The sequence below is a fragment of the Ochotona princeps genome, chromosome 7 (genome assembly GCF_030435755.1).
Source record: "Ochotona princeps isolate mOchPri1 chromosome 7, mOchPri1.hap1, whole genome shotgun sequence".
Classification (NCBI taxonomy): domain Eukaryota; kingdom Metazoa; phylum Chordata; class Mammalia; order Lagomorpha; family Ochotonidae; genus Ochotona; species Ochotona princeps.
In genome coordinates, this window is record NC_080838.1 from 12785739 (window position 1) to 12811383 (window position 25645).

Sequence of the window (25645 nt, forward strand, 5' to 3'; positions counted from 1 at the left end):
ATGTGGGACACTGATGTCATAGGCGGTGGCTTGACCTGCTATGTCACAATCCCGGTATCATCAACAAACTGATCTTCAGGTGATGACCTCATTCCACGAAATTCACATTTGCACCATAACCACTAGAAATATTAACTGCAAACTGCGATCACATTGGGCACTTTCCACCCCCTGGCAGGTCCGAGCACACAGAGAAGGGTAACTTAGAAGTCAAGTCAGGACTCAAACAAAGGCAGTGAGTATGCAACCAAGCCATTCCAATGCCTTCATAGCTCTATATTCCCTCTCTCTTGGGATTCTAATTCTGCTTTACATAGTATGTTCCAGTCATGGATGAATAAGTCCTAGAGTATTTCTAGGCAAATTATAATTAGGGCCACTCAATTTCAAGACAAAAACTCCAGAAGAACAATAAATTTGGCTAAAAGACAAGCTGATACTCTCTGCTGACGCTAAAATCAGATCTGTATGCTTCTGATACGCGCTAGGCAGGGAGAGCTCTTCCAGTAGCCTTAGCGCCACAGTCACTGCTGCGCAAACTCCTCACGCTGCCAGGCTGATCCAACACACTGCAGGCTGGCCAAGCCCACCGTGCGTCATGCACCTGAGCCCCACTTCCCCTCACGCACGAGATGCCAAGATGGTCACACGGATGCTGCACCTCAAGTGGAGATGACCATGTGCAATGAGGCCCTTACCAAGCCCTGTCCTATTTGAATATTCAATTACCAGACTCCCTCCACCTGATGCTACTTCCTTTTATTTCAACAATTTCTGATAAAATGTTTTTTTTTTTTTTGATAAATATCTAAAAAGAAGACACTTGGTTTCTAGTGGGACCAAAGGATGGAAGAAGCATGTAGACTAATAAGTCCTGCTTAGGCACCCATTTACATGCATATTCTATGAATTCTAGTTCTTGGGTAAGAGACTATCCAATTTAGAGAACTGGGGTATGCAAACTCAAGGCTGAAAGGAAAAGCCAGGAAAGTGGCAGGGGTTGGGGGGCAGCTGGAGCGTGAGCCAGGTCTTCCTCTATTTCCATATGCCAGGCAGTTTCTACCTAAGAGAAAACAGAAATACAAACCATTGCCTCTCTGCTGAACCATGTCCTTGGTTTCTTCAAGATTTCTACTGGAGATTAGAACCTGGGGCTTCCTTTATTTTTAATTTTTTTTAAAGATTTATTTATTTTTATTGGAAAGGCAGATATACAGAGGAGGAGAGACAGAGAGGAAGATCTTCCGTCCAATGATTCACTCCCCAAGTGGCAACAACGGCTGGAGCTGAGCCAATCCGAAGCCAGGCGCCAGGAGCTCTTCCAGGTCTCTCATGTGGGTACAGGGTCCCAAGGCTTTGGGTCGTCCCCGACTGCTTTCCCTGGCCACAAGCAAGGAGCTGGATGGGAAGAGGGGCCATAGGGATTAGAACCAGCGACCATATGGGATCCCAGTGTGTGCAAGGTGAGGACTTTAACCACTATGCTATCATGCCGGGCCCTATTTTTAATTTTTTAAAGATTTAATTATTTTTATTGGATATGCAGATCAGACTTCCAGACAGGAGAGACAAAAAGATCTTCTATCTGCTGGTTCACTCCCCAGACAGCTGCAACAACTGGAGCTGAGCCAATCTGAAGCATGCAGCCAGGAACTACTTCTAGTCACCCATGCACGTGCAAGGTCCCGCCAAGGCTTTGGGGCTGTCCTTGACTGCCTTCCTAGGCCACAAGCAGGGAGCTGGCTAGGAAGTGGGGCAGCCAGGACACAAGCCAGCACCAATATGTGATCCTGACACTTGCAAGCTGAGGATTTAGCCATTCAGCCATCACACTGGGTCCTGGGGCTTCCTTTAAGGAGTATTTCCACAGGCTAGTTGAAACACAACCACCTTCTTTGAAAGAGCATGCCACTGTTAAAACACCTTTCTCAACACAGATTTAGTTCTGAGTCAAAGTCGTGCTGTGTATCATGTTACACTCTAGGAGCTCTGGCCCCTAGTAGAACCCAGCCTTCCTCTCACTTCCCAGGCCTTAGGAATCCACTAGGAAAGGGCAGTCCTGTGACTTCACCACCTCCCCACCCCCACCCACCCTGCCTGCAGGAGAAAGTGCTAATTGCTCTCCATCTTTGAAAGGCAGCAGGTGCCTCGCGCCTTTCTGCTCTCAGGAGGAACGGCTTCAGTTCTCAGCGAGGCGAGCGGTTTTTCATGCCAGGCCTCTCTCAGGGTTAAAAAAGTCCTTCCTCCCTCCTCACTCCCCATCAGCAGGAAAATCAAACTGTGACTGTTCAGGAGATATTTGTGATTCTGCCACCGGACCCAGCTTTTCTGCGTTGCCAAGGCACAGTAGAAAGGCATGAGGAAGAGCAGCAGAAACGCGAAGATTGCTGAGCTTGGGCAGGCATCCCGAGTGTGGGAGATTCGGCCACTTTTTCCAGGGTCTGAAGTCGCTGCTGGCCATTGCATCACCAAATTGTCAGTGCTGGCAGAGTGGTCCAGGAAGCAGACCAAGTCTGACAAACCCCTGATCTACGCTGTGATAGGTCAATGATCGGGAAAACAGGTAAAGTTTTGATCACCAGGTTGCCAGATCCCTGCCTGTGCTTGTCCACATGAACTTCACGGCACAGAGGCCACCCACAGGCACCATTTCAGGTGCTCTGTAAAAGCTTCTGAGCTGTCAGGGGTGGTAGAGGCCACTTCTTAAAATTCCAACACTAGAGTTCTAGTCTTAGCTCTAATAGCTACTTTTGTGACTGAACAAACATCAGCTTTTGAGCGGTCATGATGCTTTACACCAAAGAACTGGGGACTTGTCCTTCAAGGGACCTATTGCTTGCTATCCTGCTACTCATCCGAGTGATGCATGTTGCACATCAAAGTTCAGGCTCCCATAGTGCCTGGGCTCAGTCTAGGGACACTTCTGTGACTTTCCTTAAGAGCTGAGAAATGGCCGAGGGCTTCTGTGTGACAGCAATCTTTGGGAGGAGGGAGAACCGGCACAACAGCTGTTCCCAGCATCTACACTACACAGAGGCACTGCACCAGGCCTTCACAACAGGGGCTGTGCAAGTGGAAAGCGATGAACAGGGCGAGTGCTTCAAAGGCACAGCATATACATGTATGAAATCAAAGTCCTACCTCAGCATACTCCTGGAAATCTTGACACTGCACAAAGGATTCCTGCAACTTTCATCAAGGTCTAACTGTCATGAAAATGTAATGGTCACAATCTCTGAGTGGGGGCACTTGATCTTTCTTGTTCGTGTACTGGTGGTGAAGTGGTGTTGCCAGGGATGGAAATACTGGGTAAGGGTCACTGGCATGACAGGAAGTGCAGACAGAGAACCATCAAGACAGGCACATGCTGTTTTCACAAGAACTCTGTTTGGGGAGGCCCACCCCAGTCAAGCCATACCCGCACAGTCACACAGTGGCTAAATGGTGGACCACCACCAGATGACACTTCTTAGTACTACAAGACTGAGGAGAGATTGTGCAAGCTGTGTGTTTAAAATTCTTTCCATTCTTCTTCTGTTTGGTTGTATGGCGAGCATCATTTCCAAAGCCAGTTTTGCTCCCAGGTGGCAATGCTGCAATATTTGCTTTCTAGGAATTACTCTTAACTATAAGTGTAGGAATACGAGGTAAGTAAGCAAACATATTTTGCAGTAGGGGCATGAACTGGACTCAGTGCCAGCATCTTCAAGCTCGGGAAAATGCATGGGGTTCCTGCTGCAGTCTGGCCTGCAGGAGCTCCGACCACCAGCACCCTCAAGCGCCAGGCCACGGCTCCCCGAAGCTCCTGCTACTCAGTGCCCCAGTTCCGCACCTCTGCTCACTTGGCCATCTTCCTTTCTCAGCTACAGTATCACTGCTCTTCAGGCATCTTCCTGGCCTTTCTATCCACACCTTGTAGAACTGATTCTTTTTTGTGTCCCACTGGGACCTAAAATCATACACTGCAATATTTTCTTGCTAACTTGACTTTAAAGGAAAATTAATATTTGAAAATCCTGTTTCTGAACTGTTGGATACAGATAAATCTTTTACCAAGTTTAGTTCTTTTACCAAGTATACTTGTGAATTAGTGAGAAACTTGTGTAGAAAATGCAGATGGCTGGACTTCATCCCGGCGGCTCCACAAAGTGAGGAGAACACAGCTGGTCAAAGCAGCAGAGGGGTTGCTGTATACACCCACCACACAGCACTACTGACTTACGCCTCCCACCCGCCGTGGAATTTGAGATTTGCTTTTCTCACCATAAGTCAAGTTTCTAGAGCTCACCTATTCCACCTCTACCATGCCCTACAGCATTGGTCCAGAGTCTTGGGTGGTTTATAGGTTCACATAAGGAAGACAGAGGAGGTCAGGAGAACCCTGGGCTAGGCTGACTGGAAAAGTCACTGTGTGCAGATTTTTGATCCACAAAGTGTGGTGCTCTGTAAGGCACACTAGTTTGGATCAGGATAGCCTGGGGTCCTAGCCATGGGAATGGAGGCAGCCTAACTAAGTTCCTCTCAATATCTACACAAGGGGAGTACCAAACCAGCCCCAACAGCACTGTGGGCGGCTCGTTGAGGGAACACAGCAGGCTTCTCTGTCCTTCCACTCACCCCTGTGGCTTTTCCTTTGCCCACTATTTATTGGTTTAATTTCCGTAAAGGGAAGGTGTTATATTAATACAGACTTCAAAAGCTGCTAGAGGTAGAAAACAATTTAGACTACAGGGTAAAAACATCAGGTACACATGAGTGTAGCAAGTCCAAGGCACATTTTGGAGTTCCAGAGTTAGAATCATACATGCAAGCATGTTGTGTTTGCTGGCTCCAAACAAGCCAGGGACAAACCTGCAGCCAGGGACCATGGGGAGAGGGGCTTTGATTTCCAGCCAGCTACAGGTGCTGAGCAGCATGGCTGAATCCTCAGGATCCTGTTGGACACTGAGGAAGATGGTGCCAGCTCCAGAGTGCAGCACAGGGCTCCAGCCAGGAGGCCTCGGGCTGGATCTGGGATGGGCAGCTGCTCCTACGGCTGGAATTAGTTCCTCAGCTATGATGGGCAGGCTGTCAGGTTGGAGCACTTAGGTCCAGGCCCTCGCTGGCCTGGCCTGCATGGATGGGTGACGGGTATCAGGGGCTCGTAGACCCTTTCTTGCAAGGGCAAGGCTGGGGAGCCACCAGGGCAGCCACTGAGGGCTGAGAGGCTGGCCACAGCCCCTACCATTCCTGGCAAAGCAGTGGATGCACTGCTGGGAGCTGTCACGATCCTCCAGGCGGGAAAATCCAGGAACACCTCACCCTCGCCCCAAACTCTTCACACTTCATTGTTTTTAGTAAAATGGGAGGAACAGTATTTTGCTTGGATTTCCTTTTTTACTTCACATTTGTGAAGTTCTTATATATGCTAAATGCTATACTAAGTGTGACTCATTGAATCATCAACACTACTCTGAACTGAGTATGATCACTACCTTTGAGGACTCGAAGGATCAAGTATTCCTCGTGAAGACTAAGCGATGGGGCAGGCATCTGCCCTAGTGGTTAAGGCACACTGGAGATCCCTGCATCTGGATCTGCCAGCCTGAGGCAAGTCCCAGCTCTGCCTGTTTCCAGCCTTCCTACCAGCACACAGCCTAGGAGGCAGCAGGGGATGGCACCAGTGGCTGGGTCACGGCCACCCGAGAAACAGGGCTGCTGTTCCCAGCTCCTGGTTTCATCCTGGTCCCAGCTGTTAAGGACATTTGTGCTAGTGAACAGTGTACGGAAGAAGAGTGAGCTGCCTCTCAAATTAAACTGTAAAAACATATAAATAGATGTAACAAATGCAGACAGATTTAAACCTCAGCAGCCTGGCTCCATGACCCAAGCTCCTCATCACAGTGCAGCACCTGCGAGTTCTAACGAAGTTCCTGGCTTGGCAGGCACTCAGTGAGAGGGAGTTATCACACAGAAGGCAGCTGGTCTGGTGCGCCTCATTACCTATTACGCTGTTATTTAAGTGACCATTCCCAGGCGTCACACCAGGCAGCTTTGCCTACTTTGTAATTGCAGCTGAATTAATTATATTCCCATCATTTTGTGTTCAGTGTGATCTCATTAAACACAGTCCACATGACGGCACAGCTACACTTGTTACCTTATGGGGATTGCTGACCAATGGGACGATGCACAAAGCCTCCATCACAGCACTGGAAGCACGCGTGCCAACAGGCAGCTCAGGACCATCCACCCTACGCTCACACAGCTGAGGCAGACATAAGTGAGACCACATACCCTGCTACAGAAAACATTGTGAACTGTCCCCTGTCTGACTGCCAAGAAACTGATGGAAGAGGAGGAGGAAGACAAGACAATGCAGCAGGGTTTGGAGTAAACACTTCAATTGGAATCCTGGCTCTGCAGGTGGCCCCTCATCATTTTGCTCAAGATTATATGAGAATGTGTGTGAGGTGCTAAGCAAGGTGCTTGACACAGAGCCAGCAACAAAAAGTAGGTACCCTACATATGACAAAGATTGCATTGTTTTTTTTTAACATATTCTCAGCAACAACCTGCTCGCATGATAATTCAATTTTCACTCTAGAGAATATGCATATACAGGAGTTATGTTCCCTTGTGTGGCTGTTTCAGCCACACATGATTTCAAGACTGCATGAGGGAGTGAAGCCTTTTCATGCCAGTTTTTTAATTTGAATAAAGGTACAATTGTCCACCTGTCTCATGGGTTAGCAACATTGGCTCACATTGATAAGTGCCAAATTCCAGTGCAAACCTTTATACCCTAGATTGTCCCTACCACATTTTAACCTGGGAAATAAGCAACTTCTTTGAGAGGTTCCAATTTCCTGATTCCCGCAAGAGTTTCACTCCATTTCTACAGCTGAAAGCCTTACTGTGTGCAAGGGCCTCTGGCTTCTCCATGCATTATCATTGGTTATCCCTGGAAACCTTCTCCTAACCTCCTGCATGGTGTAACTCATTTCTGCCCATTATTTTGTTGACTTGACTCATTTGGCCAGGGACAGCCCAAATTCCTGTCCTTTTTTTTTTTTTAAGATTTACTCACGGGTCCTGGTGCCTAATGGATGAAGTCCTCGCCTTGCATGCACCAGATTCCCATATGGGCACAGGTTCTAACCCCTGCTGTTCCACTTCCTTTCCAGCTCCCAGTTGGTGGTGTGGGAAAACAGTCGAGGAAGGCCCAAGGCCTTGGGCCTGCACCTGTGTGGGAGACCCGGAAGAATCTCCTGGCTTTGGATAGGCTGAGCTCCAGCTGTTGTGGCTACTTGGGGAATGAACCAAAGGATGGAAGATCTTTCTGTCTCTCCTTCACTCTGTAAATCAGACTTTCTAGTAAAAAATAAATAAATCTTTTAAAAAATATCTACTCACTTTTTTATTTTTAAAAATTATTTCATTTTCCATGATAGTTTTATAGGTATAGGGATTTCTGCTTTTCTTTCCCACATACCCTCCCTACCGTCCCATCCCGCTATTCTCCCTCCCCATATTATTACAGCAGTACAGTCCTCCAACAACAGCTACAAGTTCAACGCTCTGGGCCTGGCACAGTAGCCTAGTGGCTAAAGTCCTCACCTTGCATGCGCCAGGATTCCATATGGGTGCCAGTTCTAATCCCACTGGCCCCTCTTCCCATCCAGTTCCCTACTTGTGGCCTGGGAAAGCAGTCGAGGATGGCCCAAAGCCTGGGACCCTGCACCCGCATGGGAGACCCAGAAGAGGCTCCAGGTTCCTGGCTTCGAATTGGCTCAGCTCTGGCCGTTGCTGCCACTTGGGGAGTGAATCAATGGATGGAAGATCTTCCTCTCTGTATTTCTTCCTCTTTGTGTATTTAACTTTCGCAATTAAAAAAAACCCCACCAAGTTCAACACTCTGTCATCCACATGCACCACAGTATTGCAGATACAGAAAGGCAGAAAGCACAGCATCATATTATTCAGGTATATTTAACACTTTCACTGGGAGCAGAAATGCACACTGGCAAGGTATCTCCACTTTCAGGTATGCTAGTTTCCATTATATAGTTCATCTATGAAAAGAAATAGCTATACATACATATACATATATATATTATACTTGTTAACCTATGTCTATTTATTTTGTATTTTGCATGAAGTTTGCCTTATATCAGAGAGAACATACGATATTTGTCCTTTGGGGATTGGCTTATTTCACTGGGCACACCGATTTCTAGTTGGTATTATTTTGTTGCAGTCAAATTTCCTTCTTTTTTAAAGGCTGGGTAGATGTATCACAGTTGCTTTATCCATTTCTGCCATACCACACTGAATGTGCCTGACCTCTTTATCCATTTCCTTTGATGGACATCTGGGTTGTTTCCACATCTTTGCCATTGCGGATTGTGCTGCTATAAATAGAGGGATGCAGGTCACTTTCTCATATGCAGAGGCTGCTTCCTTTGGATAGATTCCCTGGAGTGGAATAGCTGGGTCATACACATCAATTTTCAGTTGTCTTGGCACTCTCCATACTGACCTCCATAACGGCTATACTAGCCTACACTCCCGCCAACAGTTGAGGAGGGTACCTTCTTCCCCACATCTATGTCAGCAGGTGATACTAGCAGATGTCGGAATGCAGGCCAATATCACTGGAGACAGTTAAAACCTCAATGTGGTTTTGATTTGTATTTCCCTAAAAGCTAGGGAGCCTGAGCATTTTTTCATGTCTATTAGCCATTTGAATTTTTTCTTTTGAAAAATGCCTGTTAATTTCCTTCACCCATTTCTTCAAAGGCTGGTTGTTTTGCTGTCACTGAATCCTGGATATTAGTCCCCTATCAGTTGTGAAGTGTATCAGTTGTGAAGTGTTCAAAGATATCCCATTCTGTTGGTTGTCTTTTCATCTTGTTAGTCATTTCTTTTGCTGTTGTTTCCTTGCAGTTTCTGTCTTGTCAATCTGTCCCATTATTATTGTACTGGAGTCTATTTCTCCCTTTAAATCCATTAATATTTGTTTCACACAGCTAGGTGCCCTAGCATTTAGTGCATATACAATTATTATTATGCTTTCCTCTTGCTGAATGGATCCCTTCATCACATGTCGATGTCCTTCTCCATCTCTTCATGCTTTTCATCTCGAAATTTGTGTTATCTGGCATTAGAATGGCTACCCAGCTTGTTTTTCCTTTACATTAACCTGGAATATCTTTTTCCACCCTTTCAGTTTCAGTTTCTGCAAATTCTTATTGCTGAGATGTGTCTCATGTGGACAACAGATGGATGGGTCCCGATTTTTTGATCCAGTCCATCAATCTATGTTGTTTGGTTGATGAGTTTAAGTCATTTACATTCATGATTAATAACAACAGATAGTGATTTGGTTGTGTCATTTTAGCACTGGGTTTCTCATTGTTGGATTTATATTTCTTGTGTGGGTTTATTTTCCACACTTGTCTTTGGATTTGGTAGGAGTTACTCCTTTTCTCTGTAGTATATCTTTAAGCAACACTGGTAAGGCAGGTCTAGTAGAAGCAAAGCCTTTCTGTTTTCACTTGCTTACGAAGTATTTTATTTCATTTTTCAAATACAAAGGAAAAGACTGAGCTGACAATTTTTCCTTTTAGGGTCTGAAATGTGTCACTCCATTCTCTTCTAGCCTGTAGGGTTTTTTTTTTTAATCACAACCTTCACCATTTTATTAACATTGATCTGAATATTAACATTGCTGAATAATTTTATGTGAAAGATAAATAAGCAATGTAACTGCTAAAGAGGAAGAGAAAAAAATTATATTCGTCTTCAAATGTGGAAACATAAAATAAGGATAAACAACATTAGTAAGATAATTCAGTCATTAATTAAAATATTAATGCAATCAAAAATCTATACATTCCCTCTACTACATTCTTAGGTAGTAAAATAATGATTCCAGTCTCCTCATAAGTCATGAAAACATATAGCCTGTAGGGGTTTAAGCCTCTGAGAGGTCAGCTGTGAGTCTGACTGGGTTCTTCTATAAGTTAGTTGACGTTATATTTAAGGATCTTTTCCCTGTATTCAATTGAACAGACCTTGATCATTTTTGGTCAACACTATGGGGAGTTCTTTGCCCCTCCTGTATTTTCTTTCTCCATGTTAGGGAAGTTCCCAATTATTATTTCATTCAATACATCTTTTAACCCAATATCTCTTTCATGCCTTCAGGAACTCCCATACTTCTTATGTTCGGCCTTTTGATGGTGTCTCTTAACTCATGTGTGCTTTTCTTAGTTCCTCTTCCAACTTTGTTTCAGCATGACTGCAGGAGCTGTATTCCAATTTTAAGATTCTGTCTTCTTCCTCATTCATTCTATTATTGAGGCTTTCCACTGATTTTTTAATTTGTTGTATCGTAACCTTCATTTCTAATAATTCACTTTGATTTTGTTTCAACGTTGCTATTTCTTGTGCAACCTTTGCTTTCAATTCCTTACACTCCTGCATGTGCTTCTCTTTTAAAGAGCTTTATAACTATTTTTTATAATTCTTCATCCAGCAGTTTTTCAATGTCCTTATCAGTTAATTCTGAGATTGAAATGGTCTTTTGCTCCTTTGCAGAGGAGGCATTGGTAATCTGATTCACTGTGCCTGTGCCTTGGCCACTGCAATTCAGATTAGTGGATTCTCCTTGGGGTTTATTTTATAAGCTGTGTCATCCACAAGTCTACAGGTTGACTTTACTGATTCTGTTCAGTGCCTGGTTCTCTTTGTGTCATGCATGCCACTCCCTCCAGTGAGTTTCAGTCCTGGATTTCCACTGTACGCTTCTGCCATGGCCTCTACAGTCAGGGCTCTACAGTCACATTCTCCACCTGCTGTAATGCCATGTTGTGGCTATACCATTGCCTGCTCAGCCTTTCTCCCATTCATGATTCCAACAATATCCAGGATTAGGGAGACGCCAGCTGTGATGTAAACTAAACCACAGGGCTGTCAACAGTAGCAGTTGCATGTATTTTTTTTTTCTTTCCTCTTCTTGCCAGAAGCTGCTTGAGCCAACCCAAACCTATTTGGGATGTTTGCTGTTATCCTCCCTCGGCCCCTGGGGCTTTGCTATAGTCAAAATGGTGCCTGATGTGATACTAGTGGAGGGTTTGAATCATGAAATTCACCCTGTTCTCACACTTGTCTGATAGAGCTCCACCACTCTGCTTCTGCTCATGATCTGATTTCAAAAATGAGCAGTAACCACAATTCTATGACTGAATTCACCTCCTGTGTTCCTCCTTTCCACCTGTCCACAGGCAGAGCTCCCATTGCATTGTTGTATCTGTTCACTGCAGTGCCGCTCCACGGTCTCTGCTGCTTTCCTGTGTGCACGGGTCTCCAGGTGTCCCTCTGGCGCTGGCCTGCCCACTCCTATTTCCTGGGACTGGACACTCTTTGCTTCTCCTCTGCTAATCCTCTCTGTCCGCTTTAATGTGTCTTAATCCTATTCTGTCATCTTGCTCTCTCCCTTACTTATTTGAAATAAAGTTACAGATAGATAGGGAGAGTTAGAGATCTGGTTCATTCCCTAAATGGCCCCAAAACAGGGCCAAAGTCAGGAGCCTGGAACTTCATCCTGGTCTCCCACCTATGTTGCAGGGACCCACGTACTTTGGACCATCTTTTGTTGCTTTCCCAGGCACATTAGCAGTGAGTTGGGATTAGAAGAGAAGCAACTAGGATTTAAACAGGTGCTCATATGGGATCCCAATATTGCAGGCAGCAGCTTAACCTGCCGTGCCCCAACAGCAATATCTTTTTTCCCCTTTGTAAAAGTTGTAGGTTTTATGTTTTGGAACCATTTATCATAACTGTTGTCCAACTTGACTATGTTACTTCTGTGTCTGTCAGGAGACCAACATACACTGAGTAAACTTCTCAGATAGTTAGAGAAAAACAGATTGCCGAAGGCATCATAACATTAGCTAGGCATAATAGTAAAGGAAACAAAGAAAAAAGCTCACACAAAACACTGCTGCTGTTACCATACGTTTGCTTTTCATTCACCAAAGCTGCTCAAATATCCCTAATAAAATCACATTCTTCTGCCCATTCTTTTTGAAGACCTCCAAAGCCAGGTAGGCAGGCAGGCAGGCAGGCAGCCAATGAGCTGGGGAAGAAGCAACTCCTGCATCACGAGTGAAGAACTACAAGGAGCAGAACATTTGGAGGGCGGACTGGGAATAACGGCAATGATATTCAGGCAGCAGTGTGTACATCTGATCATGTGACATAAGAGCTGCTAAGGTTCCAGCGTACAAAAGTTACAGCTTAAAGGACTAGAAAGCAACTAGCCAAGCATCCCTAGGTTGACCTAAATGTTTTTGTTTCATTTCCAGTCTCTAGGTTTTCTAACCAGGGAGCTGTAATCAATCCTAGTGACATATCCCTGTGATCCATAGCAGCACTGAAGGCCACAGGGTTATAGCAACCTCTGGAGGACACTGATGTAAGAAGAAGTGCAATCTGGGTGAAGCTCTCACAGGTGTGCAAGAACTGCAGAGACCAGGCCAAATCCACACTAAACCCAGGTACAAATACAAGTCTCCAACCACCAGCAAGCACTCAAGGGCTTCATTTGACTGCTCTTCAGGACCTCTTCGATTTTAATATGGTTCCCATGGCACCTGTCCTACAGCTGCCCCAAATCCAGCTGTGCTCACTAAAATGAATTATTTCCTTCCAGCTTTTGTATTACCTCCACAAGCAAACTTCATTTTTCTGAACCTCAAGGCAGAGATTTGATGACTGGGCTCACAATGACTACTCAATGCTTAGTCTCTTGGGGGAACATTTGTATTCTGAAGTGGAAAACAGCAAAGGAAAGGGACATTGGGGGGTGGGGTGGGAGGGGCAGTCTTTTCTCTTGAGCCTTTTGCTCTCTAGTGCCATGGAATCTAAAAGTCAAATCAAGACAATGAGCTTGAGACCATCTCATAAGTGAACCATCCATTTAATTTCTCTCCCTTTTGAAGTGTCCATTATGATTACAAGGCTCCTGATGTGGAACAAGTAGCCTGTGATTCTCTCCCAATCTCATATAGTTCCCCATGCCCCCCCCCCCCCCGCCCCGGTCATCCCTCAAACCTTCTAGAAATCACTGCCTATGGAAATCATCAGGCAAAAAGTACACCTCTAAAGGTCTCAGCTATAACATCACCCAAGGCCAGTCTTGGAAGTGTTACCCGGGTTTTACCTCCTAACTTCAAATACTATCTCCAAACAGCTGCAATCACTATACACCCCACTTTCATTTATTAAGGCAAATGCTTTTCCACTGCTTTCAAAACTCATGTTTTTCTTCAGCCTTGTTTTGGGGGTTTTGTTTCGAATACCTTCTAGCTGGGCAACATTCTTCCTGCCTAAGAAACAATAGTCGTGAATGGAAGAGAGCAGCATCTGAAATGAATTGGGCTGACATAAAATGCCTTCACTTTCTCAGCTAATACTGCAGAGAGAAAAGTGAGAAGGAAAGAATGGAGGATAAATGCAGGGAAAGCCCCAAGGCCTCTTTCCCATCACCCAGCGTTCAAGAACAAATAGTTCTCTTTACCTCCTAACCCATACTGCTTCCCTCCTTTGTGCCACAGCTACAGCAAGGCAATCAGAGAAGCACCCTGGCTAGGATTATAAGCATACACTAACTCTTCATTCACCCTGCAGTACTCACAAGAGGCTGATTCCAGAATCCCTCCTCCTCACACACACTCAGATTACCAAAACCTGAGGATGCATACAAACTACATGTATTCTCCTGCACATTGTAAGTCATCTCTACATTACTTCTAACACCCAATACAACATGAACACTATGAGAAACAGCAATGCTACTTTTTTTAGGCAATAAAAAAAAATTATATTCAGTACAGTTGCAAATTTTCAAATGCATGTTCAATCTGGAGTTGATACTGGGGACCTTGCACTGCACACAGCTGCATATCTGTGGCACAGTAACTCCTACAGAACACATGTGCTGATTTCCTTGGTCTACTACTTTATTGGTATTTTTCTACATTATTGCATCTCTAGCTGTCAGTACATTTAAATCCCTGGTATGTAAAATATACTAACACCTAAATTGCGAACTGTGCAGTCACCTGGGATGGAACTGAGTGACCATGATTTCCCAAGGTTCTGTTCAGGTTGATGGACCAACGGCATCCTCTGTTCACAGCTGTATTAATCACAGTTCTGAAATGACGTGCCAGGTTGTCTTGGGCACAATTCCTGAGAGTCTATAAATCCCTGTAGAGAAATTTAGATGTACACGACCATACGGTGCATTGCTTTACTTTAGTTTTCATAGCTAACATTGTTGCTAATTAATTTCAAACTATTCAAAACACCTGTAACGGTATCTCAGTTTGTGGCATACAACATCAATGATCAGACTCCTAGATATCATTACCCAGAATAACCTGAAGGAAAAGTCAGTACTTTGATCCCTGCCGTGCAAGATTTAAAATCAAATTTTAATTAGGCTCAAACTTGGGATCTCACAATACAGTAAAGCTGTTGTAAATTTCTAATTTTATTATTAAATTGATACTTAATATTAAATCTCAACTACTACTCAGGCTTTTAAAACCACCTGACAAAACTGAAAAGTATAACCCAAGGTGCCTTTCCTCCATGCCAAAGCACAATGGCTGTTTTCAGGATAATCAAGAATCTGATTGAGCCATGAACTGAATTAGCTACATTGTGATGACACACCATTTTTAAAACTGAGATAATTACAGATTCACTTATAGTTGTAGCAATAGAGAAATATAACTTGTCTTTATATCATAATCAGAATACTGAGGCACAGTCAACATCCAGAAAAAAAGTTTCCATCAACCCACGGATCCCTAATTTTACCCTTTCGTGACTTCTGCATCATTCCCCCACAGCCCAACCCCATCCTTCCCTTCAACCCTGGTGACAACTGCTCTCCATTTCTGTAAATTCTTTTCTTGAACGTAAAGTTTGCCAAGCCATGGATTACATGGAGTCACAAACCGTCTCAGTGGGCAGGTGAAGAGGATTTTAGGTGAGGTAAGCTTTGTACAGTTAGGGTCATTATGCTGAAAATGAAAGCACCTGGAAGCTAACTCCAGCGTGTTTAAAGACCAAAAGTGAAACCCCAGAATTTCAAGCTCAGTTTAACACAAGTTTTCAAATGGATTAGGATCAGGGTGCAGATAATTTTCAAACACTTTGCTAAAAACAAACAAACAAAACAGGGCCAATGGCAGGGAATCTCCATGAAAGGGTTTTGGTGGGGCTTTGGTGGCAGCAGGCAGTTATAGAATAGCCTCGAGAATACAGTTAAAGACCAACTATTGGAGTCAGTGTCAGAGCACTTCCTTGGATCGGATCGGATCGGATCGAATTGAACCGAACCGAACCACAGTAAGAAGCAGCCTTGCTCCTGAAGAGCAGTGAAAGCCCCAGTCAACGGTCCGCTTGTTCCAGCACCAGCAGTCACTGCCTGCAGAAGCTCCACCAACTGTCTCTTTCTTGTGGGTGTCTACACTATGGTAAAGAAAGAAATCCCCAACCTTTCTACTTTCCCAAAAGATGCCAAGTTTCAAGCATGGTCAAAGCGGCAACTTCCAACAACAAAAGTTCCTTCTTCCTCTGGCCACATCATTGCCACTGCCCACTGTTACCTAGTAAAGCTGCAATAACATGCTTCTGTAGTTTCCATTTCCCCTCACTTTTTACATTATTCTATTTAAAGTTATAGTAGGGCCCAATACTATACTATACTATACTAGTGGCTAAATCCTCGCCTTGCATGCACCAGGATCCCAAATGGGCACCGGTTTGTGTTCCATCTGTTCCACTTCTTATACAACTCCCTGCCTGTGGCCTGGGAAAGCAGAAGAGGATGACGCAAAGTCTTGGACCCTGCACCTGCATGGGAGACCTGGAAGAAACTCCTGGCTCCTGGCTTCAGATCATCTCAACTCTAGCCACTGTGGCCACTTGGGGAGTGAACCAGTGGACAGAAGATCTTTTTCTGTCTCTCTGTGGATTTGCCTTTCCAATAAAAGTAAAACAAATCTTAAAAATGTTACAGGAAAACTACAATTACTTAAATCCATAGGCTTATTTTGATCACATAGTCGAATATAAACCAGAAAACAATTACAAAGCTAACATCGGGCCTTTCTCCTGCTTCCCCATCCACTTAGACACCTTAATCACAATTTATCTGAGTGCTCATGTTCAGGGCATCAGAAAGAAAATTTTGGAACGAGCAAGTCAAGTTCATGTCTGCATCTGGACAGGCACAACTCAAAATGCTAACTAACTGAAGAGACTGGGTCATCAGCTTCTCTCTTCAATCTAGGGCAACTGCACCTTGACTACAGGACTTGCTTTCTAACTGTGATACGCAACAGACTCTTAAATTGCTGGCCTTCACCCCAGGAAGATTCAGTAGGTCTATGAGAACGATTTTTAAGAATTTGTAGTTCTATCCATTCATCCATCAGTGAGCACTTGGGTTGGTTCTCTACCTTGGATCTTCTGAATAATGTCTCCATAAACATGCAAGTGATTTCCACACTATGTATCATTCTCCTAAATGCTTCATTCCATTTCCATTTCTGGCTAAAAGCGGACTACACATTTTATGTGCATTTTCTTTTCAAAGAGAATTGACATCACAGCTGGCATAATTAGCAGTAAAGAATGTTTATGTTGCAAGGAATGAGAAGGAATTAGCACTGTTGTTAGGAGAAAAAAACGTAATTGTACTTTTGCCCAAAAGTAACACTAACAAAATGTAAAAGGTCATTTTAAATGACATGCTGAAAACCAGTTATCTAGAAGCAAATCTTTAAAAGATGTGCAAAAGCTGTACGAGGAAATTTAAAGGTTATTAACAATGTTATGTTCAAGGGGGTAATAGGTTAATCTTCTGCAAATGGAATCGATGAAATTCCCAACAAATTCCCAAAGGGTTTTTCACAGAATTTGACAAAGTAGTCCTGAAGAGTATAATTTAAAAATCACAAAAAAATTAAAAAGTGAAAAAAAAATTGAAACCTCATAATGTTGGATGAATATAACAAGTTCTACAAGGAAAACTTGTAATACTTTGAAATAAACAAAATAATATTACATAAACTCACACACAAATAACATAAAAACACTGCATGAAAAAGACAAACATCAAATTCAGAAGTTCAGTTACTGAAGGAAAATAAGTTCAGAGTGGCAGTGACAGGTAGCTCTGTTTAGCCATCTGCTTGCTTGTCCTCAGCTGGGTGAGAGATAAAAAGATGTTAGTTACATTATTCCTTAATCTTTAAATTTATTTTTGCTATCTCTCACATACTGCAGAAAAACATAGAATGCCTTCTCTGTGAAAGCCACAGCAATATCACATGATCTAGGTCAACCTAATACCACTATCAGCAACACCTGAAGTAACTGTTAAAGACATGTGAGGATGACCCCAGATCAGGGTTTTTTCATTAGGAAGCCATGTGACTTTAAACACAGCCACATTCAGGATTCTTTGTAATACAAAACGGGTCCCAATCTGACAGTAAGATATTAAATGACTGAATACCTAATCATTTTTCGATTGCTCCAACTGTCTAGAATGCGGAGGGCAAACCCACACAAATTTCAAAACAGGCATTGGTGTTTAGAAGATGAGCTCCAGCAGCCTCTAACAATACTGCATCTGCGCATGCTCAAGTTCTTTCTAGAAAGTGGCACAGTTTCCGCGAATAAGCTAAATGCATCCTCCGGCATACTTTCCATCATCCTATAGTTACTCAGAATACCTAACACAATGTAAATGCTATGTAAATAGTTGTTATACTACGCTGCTAAGGGAGTAACAGGGAAAAATTAATACATGTTCAACAAATTGGCTGAATTCATGGATGCAGGCCCTACGGCCACAAAAGACCAACTGTATACCTTGTCCTTGCAAAAAGGTCAAACAGACAAAAACCGGGACTGTCTTACAGAGTACAAATATCAAATGATTCCACGACAGAACAGAATCTCTTCCTAGCTTCCACAGGGAATACAGAAGAATCCCACCACAGATGATTAAAAAGTACAGTTCCCTTTAAAATCTATTTATTCTTATCTACTTGAAAGGGAGAACAAAGGAAGAGGAACAGAGATCTCCCATCCAAATGCCTGCGGTAGCAGGGTGGGCCCAGACCAAAGCCAGGACGCTGGAACTCCACTTAGATCTCCCATATGGGCGACAGGGGCTCAGGGCCATGATGTATCACTTACTGCCTCCCAGAATGCATTAGTACGAAGCTGGACCAAAAGCAGAGGTGCCACAACTTGAAGCAGCACTCCCATATGGGATTCAGGCTGAGCCTTCTGTGCCATCACATCCACCCCTAAAATAGTACTTCAGTACCAAGTGACACAGTCACTGGCGACTGCCCCCAAGATGTACCTCCCTCCCATACCCAGAAGGAAATAACACTGGGCTTCCTTCTTAATTTTCTTAACACATTTCATAGCTAAATTTGCCTACAGAAATGCAGACAATATGAAATATAAATAAAAACAGAAGCAAAACAATCTATTTTAAAAATTAGAGTATCAGTATTGTAATCACAAGTTTCATGGTCTGTTCCTGAGAAAATACAATTAAAGTTATTAAAAAGTAGAAAACATTCTCTCATTCTCTCTCTCTCTCTCTCTCTACACACACATACACACACACACACACACACTGTCCAAATACTTGAAAACTACAATGGAAAAACCAAGGGAGGAGTTACCGTGGTGTTCTTAACCACACACAGATGGGCGGCAGGGTCCCCACGGCACACAAAAGGCCACACTTACCGGGGCTCTCTACTCGCTTGTAGTGGTAGGGGTTGATGCAGACCTCCTTTTGCTTGGAACCAAAAGGAAACTCGCAGCATTCCAGTGGTTTCAGTTCATGGTGGCTCTGCAGGTCGGGCCAGCGCCACACGCGGCAGTAGATAACGTGGGGCAGTCCCTTCCGGTGGGAGACCTGCAGTCTGCCATCCAGAGAACGGGGAATGGTGACACAGTTACTCGGCTGCCCCGGGCAGCTCAAGGCCTTCTCCAGCTCCTCCATGGCACCTTTCTTTTTCTTCAGTTTTTTCACCAAAGCATCGACAGCTTTCTCAGCCCATTTCTCCTCTTCATCACCCTGTTTCCAACCAAGAAGTCTCTTCACAGCTGGGCTCGTGAAGGAGAACAAACTTGTCACATTCATGGTGACCGTAGCGGCTCGGGGGAGGGGGAGGAAAGAAGTCCGTGCACCCTGAGGGCTGGCAGCAGTAGGGTCAGCCTATTGACATAGGCTTTTCTTCAGTTTCTGAGCTGCAAAGCTAGACAAGCAGCAATTACCATTCCCAAGGTTCCAAAAACCAATGGCAAAGCAGCACCTAAAGGGCAAGAAACAGAAAAATGTCTATAACTTCACCTCTACCACAACTGATTAGACACGCTAAGGGGGTGTCCCACTTTAAGTACTCTGACTACTCTGACACACAGTCCATGAATTACAATGGTTTCCACCCAGAGTTCTGACTACCACAGGTTTGTTGAAATACAACCCCTTGTTCAGGGGCGTCCATACCATAGCATGCTAGGGACTGCACTGACCCCCCAGTCCCACCCCAAGCATAGGCTGAAACCCCAACCACAAATGTAGTTGTGTTTGGAGATGGAGCCTAAGGCAGTAACTAAGTTTAACTGAGGTCAAGACAGTGGGGCCAAATGGGACGGTGGGGCCCTATGGGACAGTGAGGCCCAATGAGATGGTGCGGCCCAATGCGACATTGGGGCCCTATGGGATGGTGGGGCCCAATGGGACAGTGGGGCCCTATGGGACGATGGGGACCAATGGGATGCAGAACCCTATGGGACGAGTGGTCCTAGAGGAGAAAGCATGATCTACCCCTCGCCCCACTTCACTGCGCCCATGCACGTCAACTGAGGAAAGGCCATGAAGGCACAACAGGAAGGCAATCAGGAACAGCCTGCATCCACAACCCAATTGTCCAGAACCTTGATCTTGGATTTTCCAGGCTATAGAACTGTGAGAAATAAGTGTCTTGATTTACCTGCTCTATGATATTTCATTATGACCACAACACACTAATCACGAGCCACAGCAGACTAATACACAGCAGTTATTCCTTTTCACAGTCTTTTATCATCTACGTAAAACCAATCATTGCCATTTCTCAGATGACTAAACTGAGACACAGTTTAAACACACTCATTCGCAAGAGATGCCAATGGACATCTTAGCACAAAGAACTCCAAGTTCTCAACAGACACACCAGTATTACTCAGATTCATGCATGACCTCTAAAAATAAAGGTAAAACACACCTCCACTAGCAAAATTGAAAGCAACAGTTAATAGCATCAGTCCTAACATCTAACAAAGATTTGTAAGAGTCATGAAGAGAGCAAGACAGGGACAGCAAGAGAGACAGAGAGGAATAGAGAGAAAGAAAGAGACGAGACACAGATCTAACAGTTGGTTGACCAGATGGCTGCAACTGTCCGGGCTGAACCAGGCCCGGTTTGGGAGCCAGGAGCTTCTTCTAGGACTTCCAAGTGTATATCAGGGTCCTAAGCACTTGGACCATGTTCCTTTGCTTTTAACAGGCCATGAGCTGGGAGCAAGATTAGAAGTAGAGCAGCTGGGACAGGAACCAGCACTCGAATGGAATGCTGGCATTCCAAGTGGTGGCTTTATCCACTATGCCCAATGCCAGTTCCTTAACATCTGTTTCATGGTGCTACTCAAATACTGCATAGGCTAAGTGAAAAGGCAAATATATTTCTACAATGTAAATACAACATTTTTAGAACATTTATTCACTAAAGTCTATGACCTTGGATAACAGAGCAAGTAAAGCAGCAGAATTTCCTGACCTTTTAAAAATGTTTCTTTTTTTTTAAGATTCATTTATTGTTATTGCAAAAGCAGATATACATAGAGGAGGAGAGACAGAGAGGAAGATCTTCTGTCCAATGATTCACTCCCTAAGCAGCTGCAGCGGCTGGAGCTGAGCCAATCTGAAGACAGGAGCCTCTTCTGGGTCTCCCACGTGGGTTCAGCGTCCCAAGGCTTTGGGCCGTCCTTGACTGCTTTCCCACGGCACAGGCAGGGAGCTGGATGGGAAGTGGGGCTGCCAGGATTAGAATCGGCACCCATATGGGATCCTGGCGTGTGCAAGGCGAGGAGCTTAACCACTACGCCATCACGCCGGGCCCTAAAAATGTTTTTTAAAAACAGGTGTTGCTGTGTAACAAGTTAAGCTGTCACTTGAGACACTTAAATCCCACTCCAGAATGTCTAATTCAAATGTCATCTTACTCCACTTCTCATCCTCCTCCCTGCTAATGTGCACCATGGGAAGCAGCAAACGTTAGCTCAACTACCTGAGACTCAGCCACCCATGTGGGAAACCTGCACAGACTTGGAGTCTCCCAGCACTGGCCCAGCCCAGGTCCCGCTGTTGTAGGTATTTGGGGAGTAAACCAATAAGTGAAAGATATCTATCCCTGCTTCCCTCCCTCCTTCTCTTTCTCTTTCAAATAAAAATAAAAAGAATTTTGCTTTTGATTGACAAGAAAGAAGTGAAACACAAGAATTCACGCTGTACCACTTCTTCGGTCAAGTTGTCTCACTGAAACTTCCCATCTACTCTGCCAGAGGAACAGACAAAAGGTGATAAATGGTAAAAAGGCCGGCTTTGTACACACTGTGGCTGATGGAGTAACAGGTATTAGATCAGCCTCTTCAGAAACAAAGTCCAGCTTCCTAAAGACATCAAAGAGCAAATAACCAAGTTACTCAAGACTTGGCGGGGCCACGATCCTGCAGGGACAGAAAAGCTGGGAAGTGAGATAAACATTCTTCACTGTTTTTATCTCTAGGTATTTGCCAACACCTATGTGATAAGCAGCAAAAGGGTGAAAAAACTGAGAACACCTTTCAGTAGTCTCATGGTGCTGAGGAAACAAACAAAAACAAAACAAAAGCAAACAAACAAGCAAACCAAAAGCAGAGCTGAGAGCCTGCAGAGAAAGGGGAGGCCAGGCAAACACACTGGCCCTTTTGGCTGAGTCCTGCCGGGTGTGTCCTGACATGAAATGAGGCCCAGAATCAGCTCACTCCTTCCACGGACCAAGGCGAGGCACAGCTTCCTCAGCGGAGGACAGCGGCAGCCTGAGCCTCCTCTGCTGTCTATTCACAGCGCAAGCAGTGAGCCAGAGATTACCAAGCACATCAAAGACGCAACCAAACAAGCAAAACAAATGAACAGAAACAGACCTAAGGGTTCATCCAGACACTGCAGTTACCATATTCAGACCAAAATATTAACGATCACTGATTCAGGTATTCAGGAAACAGAAAATTAAGGATTTTAACGGAGAATAGGTACCCACAAAAGTAATGAGATTAAAAGCCTTGAGCGGAATAAAAGATTAGCAAACTGAAAGATCAGGATGAAATGCTCATGTTCAAATTAACAGAGGAAAAAGGTGAAAAATAAGAGAGCTGCAGAGGCATACGCACGCGGTAAGAATGTCTACCATCACGTAAGAGGGCCCCTAGATGAGGGAGGATTGTGACAGAGCAGTATTCTGAAACCAGCAACAGATAAAAAGTGCTGACCCACCATGTAAACATCACAATCCCCCAATTTTTAACTAATAGTAGTCTCAAATTAACTAAAATAAGGATTGACAGAGTAAAATGGACAGACAAATCCACACACTATTAGGATATTAATACAATAAGAAAACAAATAGAACTCAAAGAAGTAGATGAGTAACATGTTTAAAAACTTGACTCAATTCATGTGCATGGCACCACACCAAACAACTGCAAAACACATAATAGTTCAAATGTAAATGTACTATTTACCCAAACTGGCCACATCATAAACCATAAACCAAATCTCAACACGCATCCAAGAAGTAAAATCACAGAGAATACAATCCTATGATCTTGGCATGATTAAAAAAAATCAATGAAAATATTGCTATTGAAAAGAACACTTTAAATAATCTATGTATCAAAGTAATTAGTCAAAACAAATCATTAACTAAATTGTTACAAACACATTACATAACAAAAACCATGACAGATGGTCCCAGCCACAGTTAGAGAGGGAAATCTACAGTCATAAAAACAGGAGCTGGTTTGGTGGCACAGCATGATAAGATGTAGTCTGCAGGGCCCGGCGTGATGGCGTAGTAGTTCAGCTCCTCGCCTTGCACACGCCAGGATCCCATATGGGCGCCGGTTCTAATCCTGGCAGCCCCACTTCCCATCCAGCTCCCTGCCTGTGCCGTGGGAAAGCAGTTGAGGACAGCCCAAAGCCTTGGGACCCTGAACCCATGTGGGAGACCCAGAAAAGGCTCCTGTCTTCAGATTGGCTCAGCTCTAGCCGTTGCAGCTGCTTGGGGAGTAAATCAGCAGATGGAAGATCTTCCTCTCTGTCTCTCCTCCTCTCTGTATATCCGCCTTTCCAATCAAAATAAATAAATCTTAAAAAAAAAAAAAGATGTAGTCTGCAATGCTGGAATTTCATACAGGACCATCTCAGCTGCTCCACCTCTGATCCAGCTCCCAGGCACTGCCACTGGGAAAGCACAGAAGATGGCCCAGGGTCCTGGGTTCCTGCATTCACATGGGAGATGAGGGTGCAGTGCCAGGCTCCTGGTCTCAACCTGGTCCATAGTCCAGCCCCGGCCATTGTGGCCCATGGGAAGTGAACCATCAGGTGAATGGTCTATTCTATCTTTCAAGAGAAAAGACATTTTTATCAAAAAGGGAAGGAGCTGAACAAATTTGTACATATTCCTCACATAAAAGAAAGAAAGTACCTACACATCTGCATTCTCACCACAGGAATATGGCTGAGGAATTCTATCCTATTATTGGCCTATCTTTGGAGTCAAGCATGGTGCATGGACATGCAGTAAATTCTGTTTGATGACTGATTTTCCCTGAAGAACTCAGAGGGTCATGTGCAGACCTGAACTTTCTCCAACAGGACATAATAGTAGCTGTGACAGTGTTTGTAACTGTTGTTGTTTTGAATAAAGAATTTCACTCAGGGCCCAGCACGTTGGCTCAATGGCTAAATCCTCGCCCATGTGGGTGTCAGTGTTACAACTGCTCCACTTCCCATCCAGCTACTTGACTGTGGCCTGGGAACATGGTGGAGGATGGCCCAAAGCCTGGGGACTCTGTACTTACGTGGGGGACCTGGAGGAAACTCCTGGCTCCTAGCTTCAGATCAGCTCAGCTCTGGCTGTTGGGGAGTGAGCCAACGAATAGAATATCTTTCTGTCTTTCCTTCTCTTTGTAAATCTGATCTGCCTTTCCAACAAAAATAAATAAATCTTAAAAATTTTTTCACCAAAAGTTAGATATTTTTAAAAACATATTATCAAAAGTCATACTTGGTCCACATGTACCTACAAGAAGACAATTTTTTTTAATGAAGGTTAGTTTTTTTCATAGATATATACACACACACACACGGGGAAAACAGCTTCTCCACAGTCCTCTAAATATAATTTGTAGAGGGATTTTATTTCTTCTTATCCTATATGCCCTTTTCTTCTACTCTGAGAACAGCTTTTTAATATCCTAACAAATAGTTTTCAAGTGGAGAGGAAGAGATCACACCTCAGTTATCCCAAACCCTGATGGGGATTTGCTACCCCATGGAAATGAGACAGTGTGTAAGAAATACCATTTTAGAGCTTCACCTATTTCAACTGACCTGACTCCAACACAGTTAACTGGGTGCTGGCTAGTCACTGGCACTATGCTGGACACAGAGTACACAGAGGACAGAATGGCTAACATCATGAAGGAACTCAGAGTTCTGGGGCAGAGCTGGTATGTAAGTGATCAACACCACAGAACAAAGAGCTAACCTGCATGCTGACCCTGGGAGACTGAGCTGAGATGCTTTCCGGGGGCCTCAGCTGGAAGGAATGGTGCGGTTGCGCCAAGGCTGGCCCACGGGCACTGGCACAGAAAGCCTGTGTATCTGCCCAATATCAGATAACTAGAACACAGTGTGATAAATGCTACAAAGCAGCAAGTATAAACAAGGCCATGGCCTGAATGCTGAGATCATCACAGAATTCATGTGCTGAACTCCCAAAGTGATGGTGTTGGAGGAGCAGGTCTTTGGGAGGTGACTGGGTAGAGCCCTTAAGAACAGGATTAATGCCAAACAAAAGACCGTTGAGAAATGCCTGGTCCTTTCCAACTCAGGAGAGCATAGTGAGTGGTGCTAGTAACCCTTCACCAGACACTTGACCTGCCAGAACCCTGAACCTGGACTTTCCAGGCACGAGAACTGTGAAAAACAAATCCCTGTTGTTTCTAACCCACCTGTCAAAGATGCTTTGTGACAACAGCCCAAACAGATGAAGACAAACAATAATAAAGTGTATAAAAGAACAATTAATTTCAGGGGCTTCAGGAAGTTTTTTCCAAGAGGAAATATCAGGCAGCCTTCAAGGATGAGTAGAATTGTGCAAAACAATGGAGTGCTCCTACATGCCAGACCCTGCTTTAGGCACTTTACAACCGTTAACTGTCAACAAACTCTGAA

At 44.2% G+C, this 25645-nt stretch overlaps 1 protein-coding gene across 1 annotated transcript in view; it reads right to left on the bottom strand.

Moving 5' to 3' along the window:
* The window catches only part of SMAD1 (SMAD family member 1), a 47030-nt gene extending 27610 nt beyond the window's left edge, over positions 1-19420 (bottom strand). The window contains exon 1 of the mRNA XM_004588134.3: positions 18847-19420. Within this exon, the coding sequence (XP_004588191.1) occupies positions 18847-19246 (400 nt within the window). The 5' untranslated portion in view covers positions 19247-19420. The remainder of the gene's footprint in view (positions 1-18846) is intronic.
* Between the last annotated feature and the right edge of the window lie 6225 nt (positions 19421-25645).